This window comes from Alligator mississippiensis, chromosome 4, assembly GCF_030867095.1.
Source record: "Alligator mississippiensis isolate rAllMis1 chromosome 4, rAllMis1, whole genome shotgun sequence".
In the NCBI taxonomy this organism is placed as follows: Eukaryota; Metazoa; Chordata; order Crocodylia; family Alligatoridae; genus Alligator; species Alligator mississippiensis.
The window spans coordinates 58,843,761-58,866,232 of NC_081827.1; the positions used below are offsets into that span (position 1 = coordinate 58,843,761).

The 22,472-nt window shown below is 40.7% G+C and overlaps 1 protein-coding gene across 1 annotated transcript in view; it reads right to left on the reverse strand.

Annotated features, from left to right (window-relative positions):
* The window catches only part of ADAMTS20 (ADAM metallopeptidase with thrombospondin type 1 motif 20), a 165,741-nt gene that overhangs the window by 78,805 nt on the left and 64,464 nt on the right, over positions 1-22,472 (reverse strand). The window contains exons 17-24 of the mRNA XM_006272240.3: positions 17,487-17,653; positions 17,242-17,371; positions 13,786-13,912; positions 13,029-13,239; positions 10,465-10,629; positions 10,033-10,197; positions 5,455-5,577; positions 3,685-3,792 (exon numbers count right to left, since the gene is read on the reverse strand). Coding sequence (XP_006272302.1) covers positions 3,685-3,792; positions 5,455-5,577; positions 10,033-10,197; positions 10,465-10,629; positions 13,029-13,239; positions 13,786-13,912; positions 17,242-17,371; positions 17,487-17,653 — 1,196 coding nt within the window. The remainder of the gene's footprint in view (positions 1-3,684; positions 3,793-5,454; positions 5,578-10,032; positions 10,198-10,464; positions 10,630-13,028; positions 13,240-13,785; positions 13,913-17,241; positions 17,372-17,486; positions 17,654-22,472) is intronic.

Genomic DNA, 22,472 nt, shown 5'->3' on the forward strand with positions numbered 1-22,472 from the left:
CCTAATGCAGAAAATATAGGTGTTTCAACTCAGGGCAGCAAACCATTTTGAATCGGCTTAAACATCTGAGATCCCTCAATAAGAAGACTTTAGGTGCTCCCAAGGAAAAGTGTGCATCTGAATTCCCACATCTCTCAGGAGCTGAAACACTTGGCACAGTACCCCCTTTCAATTGTAATCAGAGCACTTGGGGCTGAAATCTATTTTGCCTGGAGGATGACCAAAGCACAGTTTGAGTTTAACTATGAATTATTTGGTCACTATGTAAGAGTGTTACCAAGGAGTATTACCAAAAGGACTATTACCTCATCTGGGCGCACAAATGCTCCCATTATAGGAATATGATTGCCCTCCAGAGACATGAAAATATTTCTCTATTCCTATAATGGAGGCACAGATATATCCATCTGCAGTAACAGAATCACTCCTATGGTAACTCAAAATTAGTTTCAAACTGCACTTTGGTAATCCACTAAGTCTCCCTTTAATGCTTCTTTTGAGGGCAGGCAGCCACCATCAGCCCAGGAATCAGGAGGTCAGGGTTCTAGGCCCCTCCACAGTCTGACATGATTCAAGCCCACATCTCCAACTCCCAGCAGAGTGTCCTGACAATCAGGCTACAGACCTCTATCTCTCCTGTTGAAGCTGGGCCTCTGGACAGCCACAACTACAAAAGACAGGAAGCTAGCAAGACAGCATGTTTTTGTGACCTAGTTATTATAACATTCTGTTGAAGTAACGGAGACCTGAGTTCTATTCTGTTCTGTAACAAAGACTCTTTTATATATTTAATATTATACCATCATTGGTTAAAAAAGCAGAAATAACTCTTGGGCTCTAACCACTGCTGGGCAACAGGAAAGCATAAGCACCACTGGTGATCTTTTTTTAGCTGAATTCAATGTGAATTTGCAATGCTCCAGGACTGGCTACCAGACCAGATTCTTCCAGAGACTTGGATGCCCCAGCAACAAATTGAATCACAATATAGCACACACAAGGGTGTGGCAACCAGGTGATCTAACTGTATTATTTCTGAGTATGCTTAGAAATTCAAGCATAGCCCCTTTAATTTTTAGCAGCCCAAAAGGAATATACTTAGGCACCTACTAAGTTCTGTGGCTTATGAACCAGGACAAAACTGGATCGCTCTTTGGAATTTTGGTGCCTAACTGCTGCCTACATCCCATTTAAGCACCTGGAAGACCAAACCGAATCATGTACTAGGCCAGATTCTAAACTGGGGGGAAAGCCCTAATAGTGTGGTTCTTGTTGAGTCATTCCATCAGGATATAAGGAATGACATTTTACTGGGTGATCCTGGCCTCATACAGATTACAAAGGAGCGATGGGCTTTGGAATGGAGATGCTCAACCACGACTATCTCACAGGAGCACATGTTAATCATAATTATTAAAATATAATTTTTCTATAATATTAGATATTTTTATACATTTAGTGTATTCTAGTACTTTTTAATTATTTTACACTTATATTAATCTCTTGACATAATGATATAGGATATTTAGGGCCAGATTTCTATGAACAGACATAACAACTATAGTAAAATCAAAAGATACTGATATTCGTTATGACGTAACTGTTGTATCTGCATGATTCTGCAGCAATACAAGTTTAGCAAAAACACTCTCACTTTAACCCTGGTTCATTTAGGCTAGGGACAACCATTACACATAAACTGGTTTTGGTGATTAGAAACTGTTTAAACCTGTAACTGAACATAAGCCCAGTGCACATAAACCAGTTTGAAAATGGCTGAAACTGGTTTAAGATAAACCTGGTTGAATGTAGTATTAGACTTAAGTGATTTGGGTCAAATCAGTTTATGCAATGTCTGCTCCAGACCCATTCCTGGTTTAAGTTAAACTAGACTCCCCTGGCATCCCAGCATGCTCTCTGGGCTGGGCTCTTTGCTTCAGACAGCAGACCTGGCCCTTCCCCCCTGCTCCCTGGCCAGACCTCCAGCAGAGACTGCATGCACGTACAGCAGGGTTTACCTGGCTTCTCCCTGCTCCACTCCCCCTCACTGCTTGCTACTCAAGCAGGGATCCCACACTGCCTCCCTCCCATCTCCCACAGCATGGACCTGAGCCCCATGGACCCTAAGCAGATGCTATGCTGGCTAATGCTGAGAGGTGTCTGTGTGCGTGTCTCCAATTTCACTGGGACAGGCAGACAGAACAGTGTCCATTTAGGGATTTTTGGAGTTAATCAAGAGGACAGCTGTTTAAAAAGAGCTTGAACTAAAAGTTAGAGGCTATTGTTTTGCTGATGGGGTGATAAACACTTACCACACAAGGATTCTGGTTTTCTCTGAGTTAAAAAAGTAACCCCAACTCCACATTTTTCCATGATTAAAATGAAACATCGCGACATATATATCTATATATTAGTGGTGTTTCATTTAAATCATGGGAAAATGTGAAGTTGGAGTTACTTTTTTTAACTAAAACTTGGGGATTTTTTTAAATCAGAGAAAACCGGGATCCCTAGTTATCAGCCCCCTGCTGGCTTGCTTGCCTGTCAGTTTACTGCAGACAGTATAAAGAACCAGGGAGGGAGATTGAAAAGCTCAGCAGATGCATACACTGCATGCCCCAGCCTCCACTTGCCTCAGAGTGCTAGCCCGGGGCTGGGGGCTGGCAACCCTTGAGCAGCCAGCAGGGAAAAGTCTGGGATGGTGTAGGCAGACCTCTCTAATCAGAGGTCTTGCCCAGACCTGGCCACACCCTCCCTCAGCTCGGCACTATGAAAGGGAAGGGAGGGCTACTCTAGCACCCTCCAGCCTCTAGCCTGAGCCACTGCAGGCATGTGCCTGAATTTGCTCAGTCCAGAGAGAATGTCTGTAAGGTTACAAACCAGTTTAGCTTAGCCAGGTTAGACTAACCTGCAAAGGCTGAATCAATTCAGGTTCAGGCTTTTTGAACGTCTGTCCCTAGCTTTAGGGTCAAAGTAACAGAACAGAAGCTCTCCCCCCTCCTTTTAAAAGTTGCTAAAAAGGACTTTTGTCCATGTGCTCAGTAACTTGTTCTTGTTCTTGTTTCACACAAGCAGAACTTTGATGTTTTCATATCTCAAAGCCACCTTCAAACTGAGTTAAATGTTTCTGAATAACAGTATGTCAACCCATGCTCAATTTCAGCACATTCTGCAATATTACACAGCTAAATCAGTGGAGCATAAATATTAAATCATAGCCTCTCCTAGTTATACACTTTGAGAGTAGCAAAAATATATATAACACATGCCCGCTACATTATTTCAAGTGTTAATATATCACTGAAATCAAAAATAGTTTTCATGAGAGGTCTCAAAACACTTTTTTTCAATGAAGGTACTTATATCCAAAATTACAACTTGAAATCATCATACTGGCAGTACAGTAGATTAAACAAACAGCATATATAAATAATATTTTTATAATTGAAAAAGTCTATTTTTTTACTCTGTGCTTCACATCAGATCAATTAATTTTTAACAAATTTACTTCAGAAACTTCATCTTTTGAGGAAGCCACCCCTAGAAAATTCCAGCATGAAGAGTCACATTAAAGAAAACTCTAATCAATGGACAAAAGGGAGAGAATGGAAACTGTTATGCCAGCTTAAGTACAGCAGCTTAAGTATGGGCCTTTATAGTGCCTACTATAATAATATTACATACTGGGGTCCATGATCCATATCTCCATTGAGTCACCTTGCCTATTTGAATGACAGGAAGTGATGTTGTCCATAATTTTGCAGTTTCTGGACAAGGGGACATTTCACAGTCCTGCGCAAAATAAGAATAATGTGAACCTTAAAACCAGTTTTCAAAACTGCAAAGAAAAAACCAAACTCATGTTGAAAAAGAAGCATCATAACTTGTTAAATCTAATTTTCAGCCATACCATGCTGGTCTGCAGTTTTATTCAAAGTTTTGCCTTGAGATAATGGGCAGAAGTAAACTTTGTTAAGGCTAGCAATAACCCAGTAACTTAACAATAACTATTCCATGTAAAACTCTATCTGTTACCTTGCTTGGTGGTAGTGGCATAGACATAGCAGGGGTGACTATCTATCTTGCAGCCATGATCAGCAAGAACAAAATTAGTACAGAGTGAACCTAGCCTATCATCTATATACTTCATTAAGCAGCTATGTACTAGACAAAGCTAAGTACACAATAGACATTGCTGTCTGAAACTTTCCAGTCTTACACACAAAGGCTCACGAACTCCAAGAGTAGAATCTGCACGGCAATCACTTCACATACAGCTTAATTTCTACATTTCAGCTACTTAACTACATGCTTGGTACATCTACACATGCAATTAATGTGACTAAATATACTCTGGCTCAAACTGAGCTGAAGTAAACTAATCCCAACATTACTGTCTACACATGCATTTAAGTGCAGGATTTACTGCACTGCCAGATACCACTTGTATCTGATGGGACTATCCAGCAGCACAGTCTACTGAGCCCCAATTTTTGTGCACGTGTGGAGGGTGATGCTTTACTGTGCAGCAAAGTAGTTTGCTACGCAGTAAAGTGTCTCACGTAGATGTGCCCACTTTTACTTTTGGAAGTATTTTTTATGAAGTCTCTTTCTGAAGCACTCCTGGTCCCCAAGTCCAATTTTATCCTCCTGCTGCTTCCACTTAAATGCCTTACCTGAGGACCAATGGAACCTTTTTCTCTGTGCTTCCTGAGCTCAGATCTTGAGACTTGCTTGGCCTCTAGATATCTAACATATAATGGCTGGATTATTATTAATAAGGGGTATACACAGCCTTTATGTCCTCCTGGACTTCAACATTGTTTTATTAAAAAGAATCAAAAAGACTGACTGTGTTCAATAGTTATTATGGGAAAGTGCAGTTTTTAAATTAAAAGCATCAAATAGGTGAGGAACCTTGGATAAAAGGAAAATGCAGAGAACTAAGTTCATGCAATTATATACAACTAACTATATTATCTTCAGAACAATATTAACCATTTGTTCCCTCAAATAATCATTTTCCCTCTCTTAGCTACATATGATTAGAATTCCAAAATTGAATATAAAAGCAAGTGGGTGAAAACATGAAGTCTACCATAGGGCTTAAGTGGTCACTGTGTCTGTCTGCGTGCGTGCATGCATGCGTGCGAGAGAGAGAGAGAGCGTGTGCGCTCCAAACATCTCAGCAATTTGGAATTAATCAAAACATCCTTTTGGCTGATGGAACAGGTTGGGCAGTCCTAGTTTCAGACAGACTATGCTGGGTATACCTCCAGTCACATGAATCCTTTTCTCTAGATTAGCCACTACTGAAGCTCAGGGGAAAAACAGTTAGTTTCAGCATCTTTTTCCCAGCCACCAAACAGCAGAGAGGCTATATTTATTTAATGGTTAATATATTTAATAATAAAAATAACTCAACTTTTTCTCAGACTCAGATGTTTTACTTACTTGGCTATCTCTAGGACGGGTAGCAGCACTGCACTCCCTATCATCCTCTGAAATAACTCTGTAATTGCCAGTAACACACTTGACTGCACGCATCTGGTATCCATGTCCACATGTCACAGCACACTGAAAGCCAACAATTGTGCATGCTTAAGATACTGTTAGATCTAATAATCATTTGCCAATTTTGATGAATAGCTCTATTTTTAAACTACTTATGTAACATGAACAAGAACTTAATTTAGAAATAATTACTTTTGCACATATTTGGGGAGTTTTGTTTGCTTTACTAACATTATTCTAAAGATAATTTAACAGGTGGAATAACTTTAATAATGGGAAATAATTCTGAATACATATTCCCTAACAGTAAATTTACAAATCTAATAAACATATTAGTAATCACAGTAAATACATGTGCAAATGTCTAGTTGGGAGGAAGCATCAGGTGAGTACATCCTCAGGGGTCCATCCTGGATCCAGTATTGCTTAATATTTTAATTAATGAGTTGGATGATGGGATCAAGTGCACGCTTAGCAAATCTGTGGATGACATCAAATTGGGTGGAATTAAATACACTCTGGAGCGTAAGGCTAAGATCCAGAATGACCTGGGTAGACTAGAAAATGGTCCACAATCAACCAGATGAAATTGAACTATGCAAGTGCAAAGTCCTGCATTTGTGACAAAATAATTGCATGCACAGATACAGACTATAAATAATTGGCTAGACTACAGAGAGGGATATGGGGGTTACAACAGACCAGAGGTATCCAACTTTTTTATGGTGAAGATCATTTTTTGGCACCCCAGGATCTATCGCCCACCCACCTTCCTCTGCCCCACCCCCTGACCCGCCCACCACATGCCCAGCTCCACCCACCCCTTCAGCCCCCACCCTGCTTCCCCAGCCCCCAGCCCCCAGACAAGCTGCCCAGGCTCTGACCCCACTCACCCAGCCCAGCCTGGGCAGCAGGGCGTGTGGCTCAGCCCAGCCACATTCATCCTGCCACTCCTGATCATGGAGCTTCTGACAGACTGAGGTTGCTGTCAGAGGCTCCATGATCGACCAGTCAATTAAGATCAACTGGTTGGTGACCATTGCAGTAGACCTCTTTGGAGAGGAGGACTGAGGTAGTGAACCAAAGACTGTGGCACTGGTGTCATCAGGAAGGCTTCGGTTTCCATGACCACAGTCTGCTATTTGGTGAGAGAGACAGTGAGTTGCTGGGAAGGGATGGCCTCCACCTCTCTCCACTGGGGAGGAGACTCTTCTCAGCCAGGCTGGCTGACCTGCTCCACCGGGCTTTAAACTGAGCCTGCCGAGGGATGGGGGGACTACCACCTCTGCTGGCCTGCTGAGCAACCCTTGCAAAGCCAGCAGGCCAAGGCATTTAAGGGAGCCCACCCCTGCCCCAGCCCTGGAATGAGCTGTAGGCAAGGCAGGGTCCCCAAAAGGGACACTTGCCTGCCTGTACACAAATGCCAGGAGCTTGGGGAATAAACAGGAGGAACTTGTCCTCCTGCTTAACACAAATAATTATGATGTCATAGGGATAACGGAGACCTGGTGGGACTCCACCCATGACTGGACCACAGGTATAGATGGCTATACCCTGCACAGGAGAGATGAGTAGACAAAAGGGGTGGGGGTGTAGCTCTCTATCAAGAAGAGCTACGCATCCCTGCAAGCCGACACTGGCGCCCAGGGTGGATGACTGGAGACCCTCTGGGTTAAAATCCTTGGGGAACACGGTACAGGGGACACAATGGTGGGAGTCTATTACAGACCTCCTACCCAGGATCAAGAGCTTGACCAGGAATTCGCCAGGGAATTGGCTGAGGCTGCATGCTCCCAGTGCATGGTTGTCATAGGAGACTTCAAATACCCTGACATCTCACGGGAAGAGCACTTGGCCAAATCCAAGCAGTTGCAAAGCTTTCTCTCATGCGTGGATGAGCTCTCTCTGATGCAAGAAGTCTATGGGCTGTTGAGCGGTAAAGCACTGCTCGACCTGGTACTGGCAACCGGGAATGACCTAATCAGTGACCTCCCTAATTGAAGGGAGACTTGGTGACAGTGACCACGAGCTGCTACCATTTGCCATAAAGCTGGCAAGTTGGTCAGGATTACAGAAGACCTCCACTTCAGGAAAGCCGACTTTGACAAGGTCAGACGGCTTGTCAGAGAGGCCCTAAAGGACCACAACCCAAAGGGGAGGGGAGTACAGGAAGAGTGGTTGCTCCTCAAAGGAGCAATCCTGGATGCACAAGCAAAGTCTATTCTGTCTCAAAGGAAAGGCAGCAAAAAGGCACAGCAACCCCCTTGGCTCAGCAGGGAACTAGCAGACCTCCTGCATCTAAAAAGAAAGACCTACAAAGGATGGAGGACTGGATCCATCTCCAAGGAGGAATACTCTGCACTGGTCCAGACCTGCAGGGAGAGAACCAGGAAAGTCAAGGCTGTGACGGAACACCAACTAGCTACAGGTATCAAGGACAATAAAAAGTCCTTTTTTAGATATGTGGGAAGCTGCAGGAAAAGCAAGGGCAACATTGGACCCCTGCTAAACCAGATGGGACAACTGATAATTGATGCCCAGGAAAAAGCCAACTTACTAAATGGGTACTTTGCATCATTTTTTCACCAGTCCCAAGGAACGCCCCTACCCATTACAGGACGGGAACACCTGAGTGAGGGTGATTCTTTACCCTCCATCAATGCTGACCTCGTGAAGGAACACCTTGAGAGGACAGACACCTTCAAGTCAGCTGGCCCTGACAGTTTACACCCCAGAGTACTCAAGGAGCTGGCAAGCATCATAGCTCAGCCCCTGGCATAAATCTTCGAGAGCTCCTGGCGCTCTGGTAAAGTGCCTGAAGATTGGAAGAAGGCCAATGTGGTGCCTATCTTTAAGAAAGGGAGGAAAATGGATTCGGCAAACTACAGGCCCATCAGCCTGACTTCTATCCCAAGGAAAGTTTTAGAAAAGATTACCAAAGAGGCCATTCTTAACAGACTGGCCAATGGCAACATCCTAAGGGATAGCCAGCACGGGTTTGTTGAGGGTAGGTCTTGCTTGACCAATCTTATTTCCTTTTACAACCAGGTGACCTATCACCTGGACAAGGGAGAAGAGATTGATGTCATATATCTTGACTTTAAAAATGCCTTCGATCTGGTATCCCATGATCACCTCTTGGCAAAACTGGTCAACTGTGGCCTTGGCTTCACCGCAATCCACTGGCTGGGGAATTGGCTCCTTGGTCAGACCCAGAAGGTGGTGGTTGACAGAAGTCAATCATCGTGGTGCCCTGTAACCAGTGGGGTCCCCCAAGGCTCTGTCCTTGGGCCAACACTATTCAACATCTTCATTAATGATGTGGACATTGGTGTCAGAAGCAAACTGGCCAAATTTGCTGATAACACCAAAATTTGGGGTAAAGCATCCACACCTGAGGACAGGAGGGTGATCCTGGCTGACCATGATAGGCTCAGGAAATGGGCGGACAAGAACCTGATGGTGTTTAACACTGAAAAATGCAAGGTTCTCCACCTCAGGAAGAAAAACCCGCACCATGCTTATAGACTTGGCAGTGCTACACTGGCTAGCATTACGGACAAAAAGGACTTGGAGGTCATGACTGACCACAAGATGAACATGAGCCTTCAATGTGATGCTGTGGCTAGTAAAGCCAGCAAAACGCTGCCTTGCATCCATAGATGCTTCTCAAGCAAATCCCAGGACGTCATTCTCCCATTGTACTCAGCCTTGGTGAGGCTCCAACTGGAGTACTGCGTCCAGTTTTGGGCTCCACCATTCAAAAAAGATGTGGAGAAGCTCGAGAGAGCCCAGAGGAGAGCCATGCGCATGATCAGAGGTCAGGAAAACAGACCGTATGATGACAGGCTGAGAGCTATGGGACTCTTCAGCTCTTCGCACCCTGAGCCTGCACTTTTCCAGGCATAGCCACTCCTCTCACACAATAATAATCAGGGATCCTGGTTTTCTCTGATTAAAAAAAAAAAAATCTCCAATTTTTGCATTAAAAAAAGTAACTCAAAATTCACATCTTTCTGTGATTAAAATGAAACACTACTATATATACATTTATATCAATATATTAGTGGTGTTTCATTTCAATCACAGAAAAATATGGATTTTGTGTTACTTTTTTTAATTAAAAAATTAAATTTTTCAGTTCATTTCAGCGATGCCAGCCCTAGTTAGAGTGACCATGTTCAATGAAATGCCAAGAGTTTTTTTCAGGACTCTTATGTTGGATTGGGGGAGGGGTAAGGGATGTTATAGCTACACAATATTTATTTAAGCTGTATTGTACACTTACTGAATGAAGTTAAAATGCATGTAGACACATGGTCAGGCAGCCATTAAGTGCTCTCATGGCATTGCAAAGCTGTTCACTTTCAGGTGAGCATTATCTCCTAAAACATACTACCCTTTAATACATTACAAAATTCCCATGATTTGCAACAATCTATTAAATACTTTACTGTTACGTTATTATCCAAAATTCTGGAATAGAAGACAAAAAGCAAGAAATGCAAATGTACTTACTGATCCCCATGGTCCCACTTGCCAAGATGCACATTCAGGGAGTTCACATGGTCTAACTGATTCTGGTCTAGAGTTTGGATTACAGAAACTGTCCTGTAGTTTTTCATCTTTTATTTGGCACCACACCTGCCGATGCCTCATTCCCTTCCCACATGTTACAGGACACTGCAGAGTTATAAAATAACATTTGTCAGATGATAAAAAGCATGACTAATTAATGGTTTCACCTTTTTAATAAGAATCAAGCAACCTTTCTATCCAGAAAGCTTTGCAAAATTATATGACCAGAATACATTACAGTTAGTGCACACAAAAAAAAAAAAGTAGACAAACCAAAAACGATAAACATTTTAAAAGCACTTCTTACTTTTAAAATCTTTTTAAAAATATAGCAATATTAAGAATTCTTAAATTTTGCATGATTGGAATTACCTCACTCCAGTCATTAGTAGCCCAATTTGGGCATAAGAACTCATTGCAGCTCTGTGTTACAATTCTTGGAAGCTCATGGCATTCTCTATCAGCAAGATGATGACCAAAGTTGTTCATACAAAAAGCATCTCTGGTTCTGACACCTCTCTCACAGCTCTTGGAACACTGGGATATAGAGAAAATATAATAAATGTTATGTTATGAAGACCAGTTCATTATACATTAAAAACCTTAAAGATGAAGAAGATTAAAAAACCTGAACTTCAGTGCAACACGACAGACTCAAATACATTAGATATAAATTCAGCACCCATTTTTTTTTTAATATCAATCATACATTAATATTAAGGCTGCCATTTTATAACCTCATCTCGCATAAAATACATACACATATGTTAAGCTATTTAGGTTGCAAAGTCAAGCACCTAAAACTTAAGGAATAATTGATTTGTGGCTGCCTGTGAAAACTTTGCACCCTTCTTGTGCACTGAATGAGGTAGAGAATCCCATAGACAAAACAATACATGATCTTACGAATTAAACACTACTCTAATATATTCATCAAAAGAGGTAGAATTATAGTTTCACAGGTACTCTAATTCCAGCATTTCCCCACTTTCAAGTACATGGCTTTGCACCTAAGACTGTAAACAGACATCTTATTTGAGGTGACCCTCTATGTCCTGGTTTTTAACCCAGATCAAAACACAAACCGCATGGCCATTTACACACACAGCCCTTCCAGGGTGCATTTTTGCCCCTTTGCCAGTAGGCAGCGAGCAAGAGCACACAGCCTGACAGGCTTGAACCTAGAATCATACCTCTGTAGGATTCCTGGACAAGAGGCTCTCAGAGGAAAAATGTCATGTCTGTTTGTACCCTACATAATTTTATCGTACCATAGTTTCTTGGTAGGTAATTTCTCACATATTTGTAAAATTAAAAAATAAATACACGCAACTGTAGTAACACCATTGCTATTACTACAAACAATAAATATGCCACATTTTTTGCCTCCCGGCTGGTAAACAAACATCAAGGTTACCAGGACCGAATGGCCAATCAGCAATGGGAGGCATAAACTGCGCCATATTTAAAAACACCGTTTTCGCCTCCCTGCCATCAGGAACAACGGGCGAGCTTGGGGTGGGGGTGGGAGTGGGGGTGAAGGGAGAGGTGCGAAGCATGTGGGAAAAACTGCAAAAACAAAGGAGCCACCGTGCACTACATTTTTTGCCACAATTTCAGTAGGTCCCTAGTTTTTAGGCATCACCAGCAGTGTTTGACCCCTCAACACTGATACAGCCTTCAACTGCTACTACTTGAGCTACTGGACTAACTATATTAGTTGATAGTAGGGCAAAGGTGTTATCCCTAGAAAGGAGTAAATCACTGACTCAAGTGATAGATCTAAACAGTGCTGAGGGAGAGCTGGCCTGGACCAACTCCCTCTCCCCCTCCTCCTCTTTAGAAGGTAAGGAAAAATTATTTAGTGCAAGTCCTCAGGAGGCTGGGCTGCAGTCATCATGTGCTGGGTAGGAAAGGAGATCAAACTGACTTCTCCCACCTGTCTCAGGGGTTGAGGGAGCTCTTGCCTCAAATGGTGCCCTAAAGAACAGGATGGAAAGGTGAAGTTACACCATACACTTAGACCATACTAAGGACACTTACAAAAAATGAGCATTCACAAGTTAAAGCTCGTTCACTTGTGCTAAGAAGCCTCTGAACAGCTCTAATTTAAGCCACCTCAGGCAAGGGTTAACTGTGGGCCATATGGCCTAGCTCATTTTAGGGTAATTTCAGTCTGTTCCATGGAGATAAAATGAGCAATCTGCAGTCCTCCAGCATCCCAGGATGCACTACTTCCAGTTCCCCTCCCTCCTCCAGAGCAGGAAGACAACCCAGATTTTCTGGCTCCTAGCCACACCCTTGCTCATCAGCGCTCTAGTGGCAAGTCAGAGCTGTCCAGGCAAGAAAAGGTATTAACCTTTAACGTGCAACTGATCACAGCACATTCTAACTTTAACACCATTTACCATTCCACAGATTTAGTATGGTCTAAGTATAACATGTAATTTCACTAAGACTGGTGCTGTGTGAAGTTGATTGGCGTAAGGGCTGGAAGCTCCCAGTGAAGTATATACCATTGCTACTTTGTAACAGCTTGACTGTTCAATGATTTTGGCATGCTGCCAAAAATTTTCCAGAGAAATGAAAGCAAGAAAAGGAAAACAGTAGATTTAAAATGGTTTATGTCTGCTAAATCTGACCATAATATAACAGCACAAAGAAAAGATGCATCTTTATACTAAAGGTTTTTCTTTAACCAAATTTCAAAGGATCAGCTGCATGCAATTGAATTGTTAGAGCTTCTAAAAAACCCAGTAAATAAAGCTTTATGTCAAAAAGTGTTGGAAAACATAAATGTGAAGTTCATTACCAACCACTTTGATTCTCCAAACACATTTTTCTTTCAGATATATAAACAGAAATGGTCATAAAATAAATAAAAATCTAATCTAAATGTTAACCAGAACTACATTCATGAGCATTTAAATTTATACCTCAGACCATTCTGTGTAGTGCCAACTTGTTAACAGACAGTCACCATGACAGGGTTCTCTGACTGGTGGTTTCTGCTGGTCAGCACAATATTTATCATCGACAGGAACACTAAGACCTTTAGAAACAGAGTATTTCATACAGTGGACATCTAAAGTGCGATATCCTGGACCACAGTGTGATGTACAATCACTCTTGCCAATATCATGCCACCTGCAAAGAGAAACGGTTACATAAACTAAATGTGTTTTAAAAATAAGATATACATGCATAATGGGGGATGCAGTGTAAATATGTATTTTAGACAACAGATAAATTGCAAAGAAAACAAAGATGGAAATTTTCAAAGTTAAGTAGGCGGATTTAGACACACAAAGTGGAAGACTTCCAGATTCCTTTTAAATTAACAATTTCTGCCTAAATCTCCTTAGGTAGCTTCTGATAAACTCAGTCAGTGATTCTAAACCTGCAGCCTTTGCACATTTCAAACATGGCACGCAAGGAATGCAGGACCAGGTTCCAAGACTTTGGAGAGTACGATTCTGGATGGCCCCTAAAGGAAGGACCTTGACACATAATACATAAAGTAGATTAATTCTTGGTTTCAGAGACTTAAATCTAGAGTATACTTATGTGAAATCAACTGATTTAAGAAAAAGCAGCAGCAGCTACCCAGTCTTTGCATGATTTTTGTTTAGATTTTCACTTTTAAAATCTAATAAAAGCTAAATGGAATTTTTATTAAGAATGTATTTTTACCTTAGTTCACATTCTGTATTACACTTTTCAGTGACTGGTGGTGGAGCAGGTTTATGTTCACATCTTTGGTCAGACACTACCAGTCGTTCACTTTTATGTATACATATTACTTTTCTCTTGCGAAGTCCTTAAACAGAATATTTGGAAAAGATTAAAAGTCTATAAAGGTGTTTATTTTGAAGATTTATAGCTGTTTGTATTGTTTATGTGAAATGTACAATATATTTTCTGTTATAAAATGCTCACTTGTGTTTCTCAAAATAATTACACAGAATAGGAAAATCACCATACATTATTGAAGAGTTTTATAGGTAAAAAGTTTCCTGAAACAATAGAGCTGACCTTACAGCTCTCTGTTTGTTTAGAAGAAAGACACCACTTGTATGGTCTGAGGCCACCGGAACCCTGAAATTTCTCTCCTTAGGAAGGCTTTACATGCACAGTAGATGGCTCTTAAGTACGATATGTTTATGTGCATGCCTCCTACCTGAGCAGACCACAGTCCCCAGGGTGTAAGGCTGTTCATGCAATCCAGCAGAGATGTCTATCACCATAATTCTTGAAAGGAAAATACGCTGAAAATACCTCTTGTGACAGGGTGCAGAGACCCTTTAAAAATCCAGAACGGGATGCTAGCTCTGCTTGGCAATGAGGAACAGCTGTGGACAATCAGGTCTGTGCACGGATACCCAGCTGGGAGTATTTGAAAAAGGCCTATCTTTGTGAGCAAAAGGACCTGAAGGAGGTTGCTGCTACTGAAGCTGAAGAAACTTTGAGGACCAAACTGAAAGGACAAAGTTATTTTCTTTATTTTTGGTTTCCTTTACTGAATGTAGCAGGCAGAGTGGTGTGAATGATAAAGGACGACTCCAAATAAAAGATTTGTTGTTTTGAACCCTGAAAGAGGCATGTCTGTTACTTGCACCAATCCAACTGCCAGAAGGCATGACCAACTCATACTATTTTGATACTGTATTGCAGTAGCTATAATTGCTTTAGTTGCTTATATTGTTATTTTTATAATGAATTATTTAACCATCAAGATTAACTTTATCTTGTTATGATTTACCTTAGATAATATTTTAATCAGTTATTACTGTTTTGGAATTAACCATCTATTTTAAATTTCCTATTGCTTAGCATATATATATATATATATATATATATATATATATATATATATATATATATTGACCTGTTGGTCTCATGATTTTAGAACTTAAATTTGGTATAAGAAAAATGCTTATGTAAGGTCTGAGTTATGTCTGGTATGTTTGAAAAGAGGTAATGAAAGAATGAATGAAGGATGTAAGTGACAATATGAAGGAAGACAGTCTTCTCGCAGGTGAAAATAGTCTTCTGTGGTTTAACAGTTAAAGGTCGCAGCAATGTTGAGTAAGCAGTTAAGGATTACCAAATATTAAATCATGCCTTCACCCTGACAGCTGAAGCAATGAAGCAATGAACCCCCTGAAGATTGCAGACTGCAAAGCCAGAAGATCATGTCCTACCAATCCCAGCCTGCCAACAGGACAAGGAGGATGACCTTTGTGTCTGACTCAGTGGAATCCATAGGCTTGTATGGACAGCTATCACTATAAAGAATGAACACAAAGAAAAGGTTTGGGTCTGTCCACCTGCAAGAAGGAGTTTTAGGCTCACCCAAGAAGACCCGACTCCATTCTTCGTGGTCAGGCCAGCTGACAACCAGACTGACCCAAGCAACTTTAGAACTTGGTAACACCTTAACCTTTGCAGGACTGTCTAACTATCTGTGTGTGTGCTTGTTTCTTTTGTATGAATGAATGAATTAATGAATGTAAGGGAATGAGTGAAGCAAATAACCTTACTGTTCTTTATTCTTTTTATGTTGCATGTTTTATGTTCCAAAAAATGCGGCGCTGTGCCTTATCCCCCTGATAAGATTCCTGCTTATTTTTAATTCACACTATGCGCCCCGTGGAGACAGTAATACTCTTGCACACACTTTCTAGAGCCTTCCACTATACCAGTGATTCAAGAACTAGCAAACCTGTGCAATGTTTGCTTGGAGAGTAAGGTGATGTTATCCAGGTTTGCAGATAACAAAAATGAAATCTTATGTCTTGGGTAACAAACATGCATAATGCCATGAGGCTCAGCAACCTGAGACAGGTTCTCAAAATGTCCATAGTTTAAACTAAGGACGACTATACATATTTAAAATTCTCTGAAACCTTTCCAGTGGTGATATCCCTTTCCTATGGTAGTACCCAGTGGGTGTGTCTACCTGTGAAATTAATGCAATGCAATAAATTCCAGCACACCAAAGTTTATTGCTCCCAGGAGTCACATTTACACATGTAACCAGGACTGCATCATGTTGAGCTGAGTCAGAGCAGCCCTGGCTGGCAGGGGACCTGGGTGGTCAGCCTGCTGCAAGCTGGCTTAATGTGCTGCAGAGGGGCTGATTGGGGCATGAGGGTGCTCCAGTGCGGGGCTAGCCAGCAGCAACTAACAGTAAAGATGTAAACTGAGTTCCAAGTGGCAGCTTCATAAATTTCATGAATAAATAGTTTTTGGATGCAAGAGGCTTAGGTAGCTAACTCTCTACCAAAATATCGCCTTCATCTGATTCTTCAAAGATTTATCCATGTGAAGTAAATGGAACTGTTCTCATACCCAAATGAAAACATGTGAACAAGCATGAGGCTTATGTCCATCCAGTACTGGCTTTCCAAACCATTCAGACAGACTCTTTTGCTGATTTAGTTTGTATCATATCAAGAGCAAGAGCCATATCAATCAAATTCTTACAGACATGGCTAATCTTTAATGAGAACAAGGCATCATGTACATCTGATTTTAAAAAGTTACTGAAAAAATTATAAGTTAAAGTAAAACAAATTATTCTTGGGAATGCTCAGTATAACTATTATCGGGCAAAGATAACAACTTTCATAAATAAAGAAATCCAGTTGTTACTGCTAGAATCATTTGTTAAAATATAAAAATTAGTAACAATACTTTTTGTGTTCCTATGACATTTGAAAACACATTCTTAACCCTTCCATGAACCTACCTCTTGTTGTAACACTTCTAAATGATATGTGCCTTGACTATTTTGATGTCACACATTTTAATCCCAATCGCTACCTAAAATTCCACATAAATTTGGTGTTTCATCGTGTTTATTATTGAAAATTATTTCCATCAGAAATACAGAAACCAGGAACAGAGTTTTATTTACACTAAGGAAGTAAATCTCTTACAAATTAAAGGGTTTAATTGGTTAATTAAAGGGTTTCATTTATTAATTTATTGGTGCCCCTTTATTTTAGGTCTTTGTCCCTCACTTGTGCCTGAGTAGGTTGAAATGTATGATGTGACAGGGTGTACTAAGATCATCAGTTATTTTGATAATACCAAGAAAAAGCATTATTAAAATCATTTTGATGTGAAAAACAATTACAATACCTTGGCACATTTTGCTGCAGTCTTGCCAGGGGCCGTATGGATCCCATGTAAATAGATCACTTCTCTCTTCTACAGGGATACTGAATGAATAATGCACATCAGGACTGTATAAATTTCCTACACATAAAACCTTAATTGAGATAAAAATGATAGCTGTTTTTCAATGAATTTGTGTGTGACCAAAGTATATGAAAGTTATAAGCACTTATTAAATTTACAAACTTTTTAAAGCATTAAATATTCACCTGTAAAATTAACTCTTCTTCTAGGCGGTCAGTGCTGTTAATTCGTTCTACAGTACTGTTTGAACCACTGTAATCAAGTATGGCTCCCTGTATAATGATTTCCTTTTTAGACAGGCTTACAACAAAATTTCCATTTAGGATAAAATTCCCATGAATATCAGATAATGCTGGAAGTAACATGAAATACCATAAGTAAAACATCTATTTCAATTAAGAGGTACTTAGCTTAATTGTGATCAATTGTATCTTTTAATTCGTAAAAAACAGTTTTGAAAACATCAATTAGATCTCACGCCATTAGTAGCATACTTACTATAGTGACCATATATTCAATCTACATCAATAAAATTTCCAGTGTTGGAAGATTTGCTATTTGATTGCAATGGGGCAGCAATATGAGACATTTAAAACCTGTTTAGAACTGGCAGTGTTGATGGCAAGGAACTGAATTTTACTAAACTGTACTACAGTCTTGTTCTCTGCAGGGCTACTTTTCAATTCAGTGATAGAGCCAAAACAAGTTAAGTCCTAACTTCAACATCAAGATAGAGTACTGCCATTCTAGGCTTACCTGTCTTGTACATCTCAATCTAAAGACTGACAGAAGGTGGGGAAGAATAGCTCCTTACAGAGTAGCTGTTTCAGACAAGCACGAGCTTTTGGATGCAACAACCTACTTCATCAGATGCTAGAAATAGACTGGAATGCTGGCATGCTAGGAACAGTTTCCTTCTAAGGAGATCTGAGCCCCTCTTCCTGCCTTACCATGTGTGCTGGGATTTGGGGGTGCTTCCAACACTTGACCCAATCCATCATATGTGAACTGTAATCTCGGGACTATGTTCTCTCACTGGGTAGTCTGAGCCTCTTTTTATCTGCCTCCCTCCTGCCCCCAAAATGGTGACAGACATTATATAGTATGGCTATGTACTACCCAAGCTAGTTACAAGGTAAACTAAGGCGTTAGATAGTTCACAATAACTGTAGGCTCTTACCCCCTGGTATGCAAGGTAGCTTATCCTTAAATGAAAGTGGGATAAACTATGTTGCCTGTAATGTGTGGAAAAGGTATGCACACAGGGAATTATCATGAAGCAGCTAGCATGCTATTGATACCATATATTAAATCACAATAATTTACCCATGTGCTCATATCCTAAATCTCTTTCCATGGTTCCTTATATGATCCAGGGTCTGGGAAACTCATGCCCCTGTGCATAGGAAGCTAAGAACAACTATTCTCAAAGCATACACCATGTACATAATCCTGAGGCCAGGTTGAGGAGTGGAGAACAAGTATATTTTGTGTACATCACAGGCTTGAAAGAAATGACAGAGCTGTGCAGAAAATAAACTAACCACCAAGATGAATGAAGACATTAACACCTCCTTATGTTATTTCCATACCTGTGGAAATAACAACATTTCCCAAATAAGAAAGACAAACTGACCAAAATGAAAGCATATTGTTTTGATCAATAGTCCAACTCTGAGCTTTCTGTACTGCAGGTATATGTTAGAGCCCTTTCCTTCCATCTTCCCTAAAAACTCCCACTTTCCAGATTACCCTGTGCTGAAGATATTAGGTATAGAACAGTGTTACTAATAATTACATTAATTGAATACTAAGTTGTAATAGAGCTCTAGTTCTGCTGTAATTAAGGTTGACAACACTGTTCAAAGGTTAACTCTTTTAAGTATTCCAAAGTACTTATGCTTAACTTTGATTGCATTTAAGTTTGCTGCCATTCATGCAGTTGTGGAGTAGGGTAACTGTTCTAAACCCAGGGTCATCTGTGGAAGGGATTCCCAAGATACAGTCCCCTGTGGGGGGAAAAACCCCAGCACATTATATCAATTTATATTTTATGCATATCTGGGGCTCAGATCATGGCTCCAATCAGCCTTCAAAAATTCTGGTTACTTGATGCTTATGCCATCTGCTCTATAGTACCAATTGCCTCTTTGGTTAATACAATTTTCAATTTTGGTTCCCCAAGGAATTTATGTCTTGTGAAAGTACATACAATAAGTTTTCTATCCAGCTTGGTCAGTGGCCTGGATTTCTGCTGTGGCTCTACAGTTTCCACTGAACATGCCCCACACTCAGACAATGTAAGCTCAAACTCATCTCTTACAGAAATCTGAGAGAGATCCATAGACATACATGTATTTGCCTCTATCAAGTTTTTATTTTTTTTACCTCTACTTTTGAGCAGCAGCCAATTCAAAAGAGACACAAAGTATTTTTTAAAAAGAAATAGATTACATTTGAATGCTTGCTATGCAGTGCTGAAGGAAGGAGGGAAAAGATGAGTGATTTGGTGCAAGAGAAATAAAGAGATAAAGGACTAGGTGATAGGGGTAGGAAGGGGATGGACCATTATGATGGTGGTAGGGAAGTAGAGAGAACTGGGGCAGTGTGCCTGTCACATTCTCTCCTTTCATGCATGAGGTGGGAGTGTACACCTCTGAGGGGGTGGAGCTTCAGTGCCTCTCTCTTTCCTTTATGTGAGCCAGGATGTTGGGGTCTTTTTGGGACCCCTCCCCTTCCTTGTATGTGCTGGGGGATGCTGTATTCTGGGAGCCCCTTTACTTGCATGTGGTGTAATCTGTGGGCTCTGTCCTTCTATAAGAGAGGAGAGATGGAGGGAGCAGGGTCTTAGCTCCACTCCCTGATGCCCCTGTGTATCCCAGGAGAAGGTAATACAGATTGAAACCTCTGAAAACCAGGAAATGAAGAGTTCAGGTAATGCAAAGATGAAGTTCCAAAAGAAGGAAATTCACAATTAGGATACCTGCAGCCCTCTCTTCATGATGGGTAGCTGGCTAGAGTACAAGGGTGATGGAAAGGCCTAGGCCATGGCAGGGAGGCCTAACCAAAGCAGGGTTGGGAGTCTTTCTAGAGATGAGGATACAAAGGACCTAGGTCATTGTTCAGCTTAATCAATGACGTTTGCAATACTCCAGCAGGTGGCTTATGTGATTTATACACACACATGGCAGCACAAAGCATGTACATTTTTAAGAACAATGTATTTTTTTTTCTTTATTTTATATGCTAATAGGTTTTAAAGTTCTAATGGCTTAACAGGATGGGAAAGGATGATTAGCTGGACTTTTTGGTGGGGAAGGGAAGATATATTTTACATGGGGTGTTGAGGGAAAGGACGTAGAAAAAGGAAGCAAAACACTAGACTTCTTCCATGTTCTTCAAATTAATGTAACTGCCACAGAATATAACTGAACATTTTAGAACACAGAATATTTCTGTGAATTTTCTGCCTTCAGAAACTCTTCCTTACAAATGTTTCAATTCCATTATAAAAAAGCATATAGGAAAGAGTGAAGACCAATTAGGAGTCACACAGTAAGTTATAGTGGTGTTTCAGCACAAATGAACAAACAAACTCATTTACTCTTTCAAGCAAGCTTTACTTTCTAGGAAAACATAACTTGGAAATTCATTTTAAAAAAGCTTCATTAACCAAAATTGAGGTTCCCTGATGGTCTGTGGTTCCCTTCAGAAAACTAATATTCTGGAAGGGTCCAGGTACCAGCAGACAGCCTTAACTGAATTAATGAAGTCAGTGCATATATATAATATGTGCAAAGATGACCATCTATTCTACCTGGTTCTCTGTATCTACTTAAAATTAATAAAACATTTATTAGAAAATGTCACAACAACAGAAGCATTACTCTGCCCAAATCTTGCTCCGAGTACTAAGGACTAGATCCTATTCCACTTATTAGTTGTCTAAGTAGACTAAGTGTCATTTAACTTCGTCCCATTCAAGTAAGTCCCTGTAAAAACATTTATGCATCTACTTTTGTAACAATCACCTGAGCCTAAGACCATGTAGAGATGTTATATTTATACCAAGAATTACGCTCCTGTGGTAATGCAAAAAGTGAGCATACAGATATTCGAGATGATTTTTGCAGAATAAAATATGACAGTTCCACAAAGAAATGTTAGCTCTTTCCAACAGAAGCTTCTCAGCATTGCAGCAATTTCTAGCACCACTTGTACTACCTGTCCAGTTACACAACGCACCACAGGATGTATCTTAGTCCTTCACTTTTCTCAGGAGGCTGAACTCCTGGCTCCCTCCCCTCCACTCCCCATGGCACCAGGGGGTCTGTCTGGCATCCTGGACTCTAATACCCCAGAGAGGCTGAGCCAGGCTCACAGACTGCTATGCAATGACCGGTTTTCTCTGTAAAGTCATTTGTGCCCAAGAAACAAGTCCAGAATCCACTTCCCAGACACTCCTGCCATGCCAAAAACATCTGTTCCTGTCACATCAGCATCTCTGGCATTATTTATAAACCAAGCTGGAGGAAGGGTCTCCAAAGCAAGAGGCTCTTTCTACTGTACTGCTGTAACATTTGCTACCAAATCCAAATATTTGCATGACTTCTAAGTTTACTCTCAATTTGTCCACTCGTAAGGAATATGGAAATCACATACTCATACTGACAGAACTTTTATAACATGGTCTATACCTTTGCTGACTCTCTAACTCAGTGGTTCTCAACCTTTTTTGTACCAGGACCCATTTGTAAACATTGATGGCCAGTCCCAACCCAGTGCCCCTCACTTCCAACCCACTGCCCCCTGCCTCCAAGCCCCAGCCTCCCAGTGTGTGGGGCAGGGGAGACCTAAGCAGTCCGTTGCAGGCTGGAACTCTGCCAGTCTGCAAGGGAAAAGCCACGGTATCCCACATTTTTCTCCTTTAAAGAAGAATACATTTTTTAAGTTTGTCTGTGACCCTTTCATATAGTCTTGCGACCCACAGGTTCAGAAATGCTGCTCTAACTGATACACATATTAAAGCTAAGAAATCCAACAAAGGTTCAACAGTTAAAATTATAGTAGTATAATTCTTGCAGAGGAAACCTAGCAACTCAAGTGAGGACTAACTATAATTGCATATTTTCTCTAAGGATTTTATCAAATTTCTGATCATTTTTGTTTGG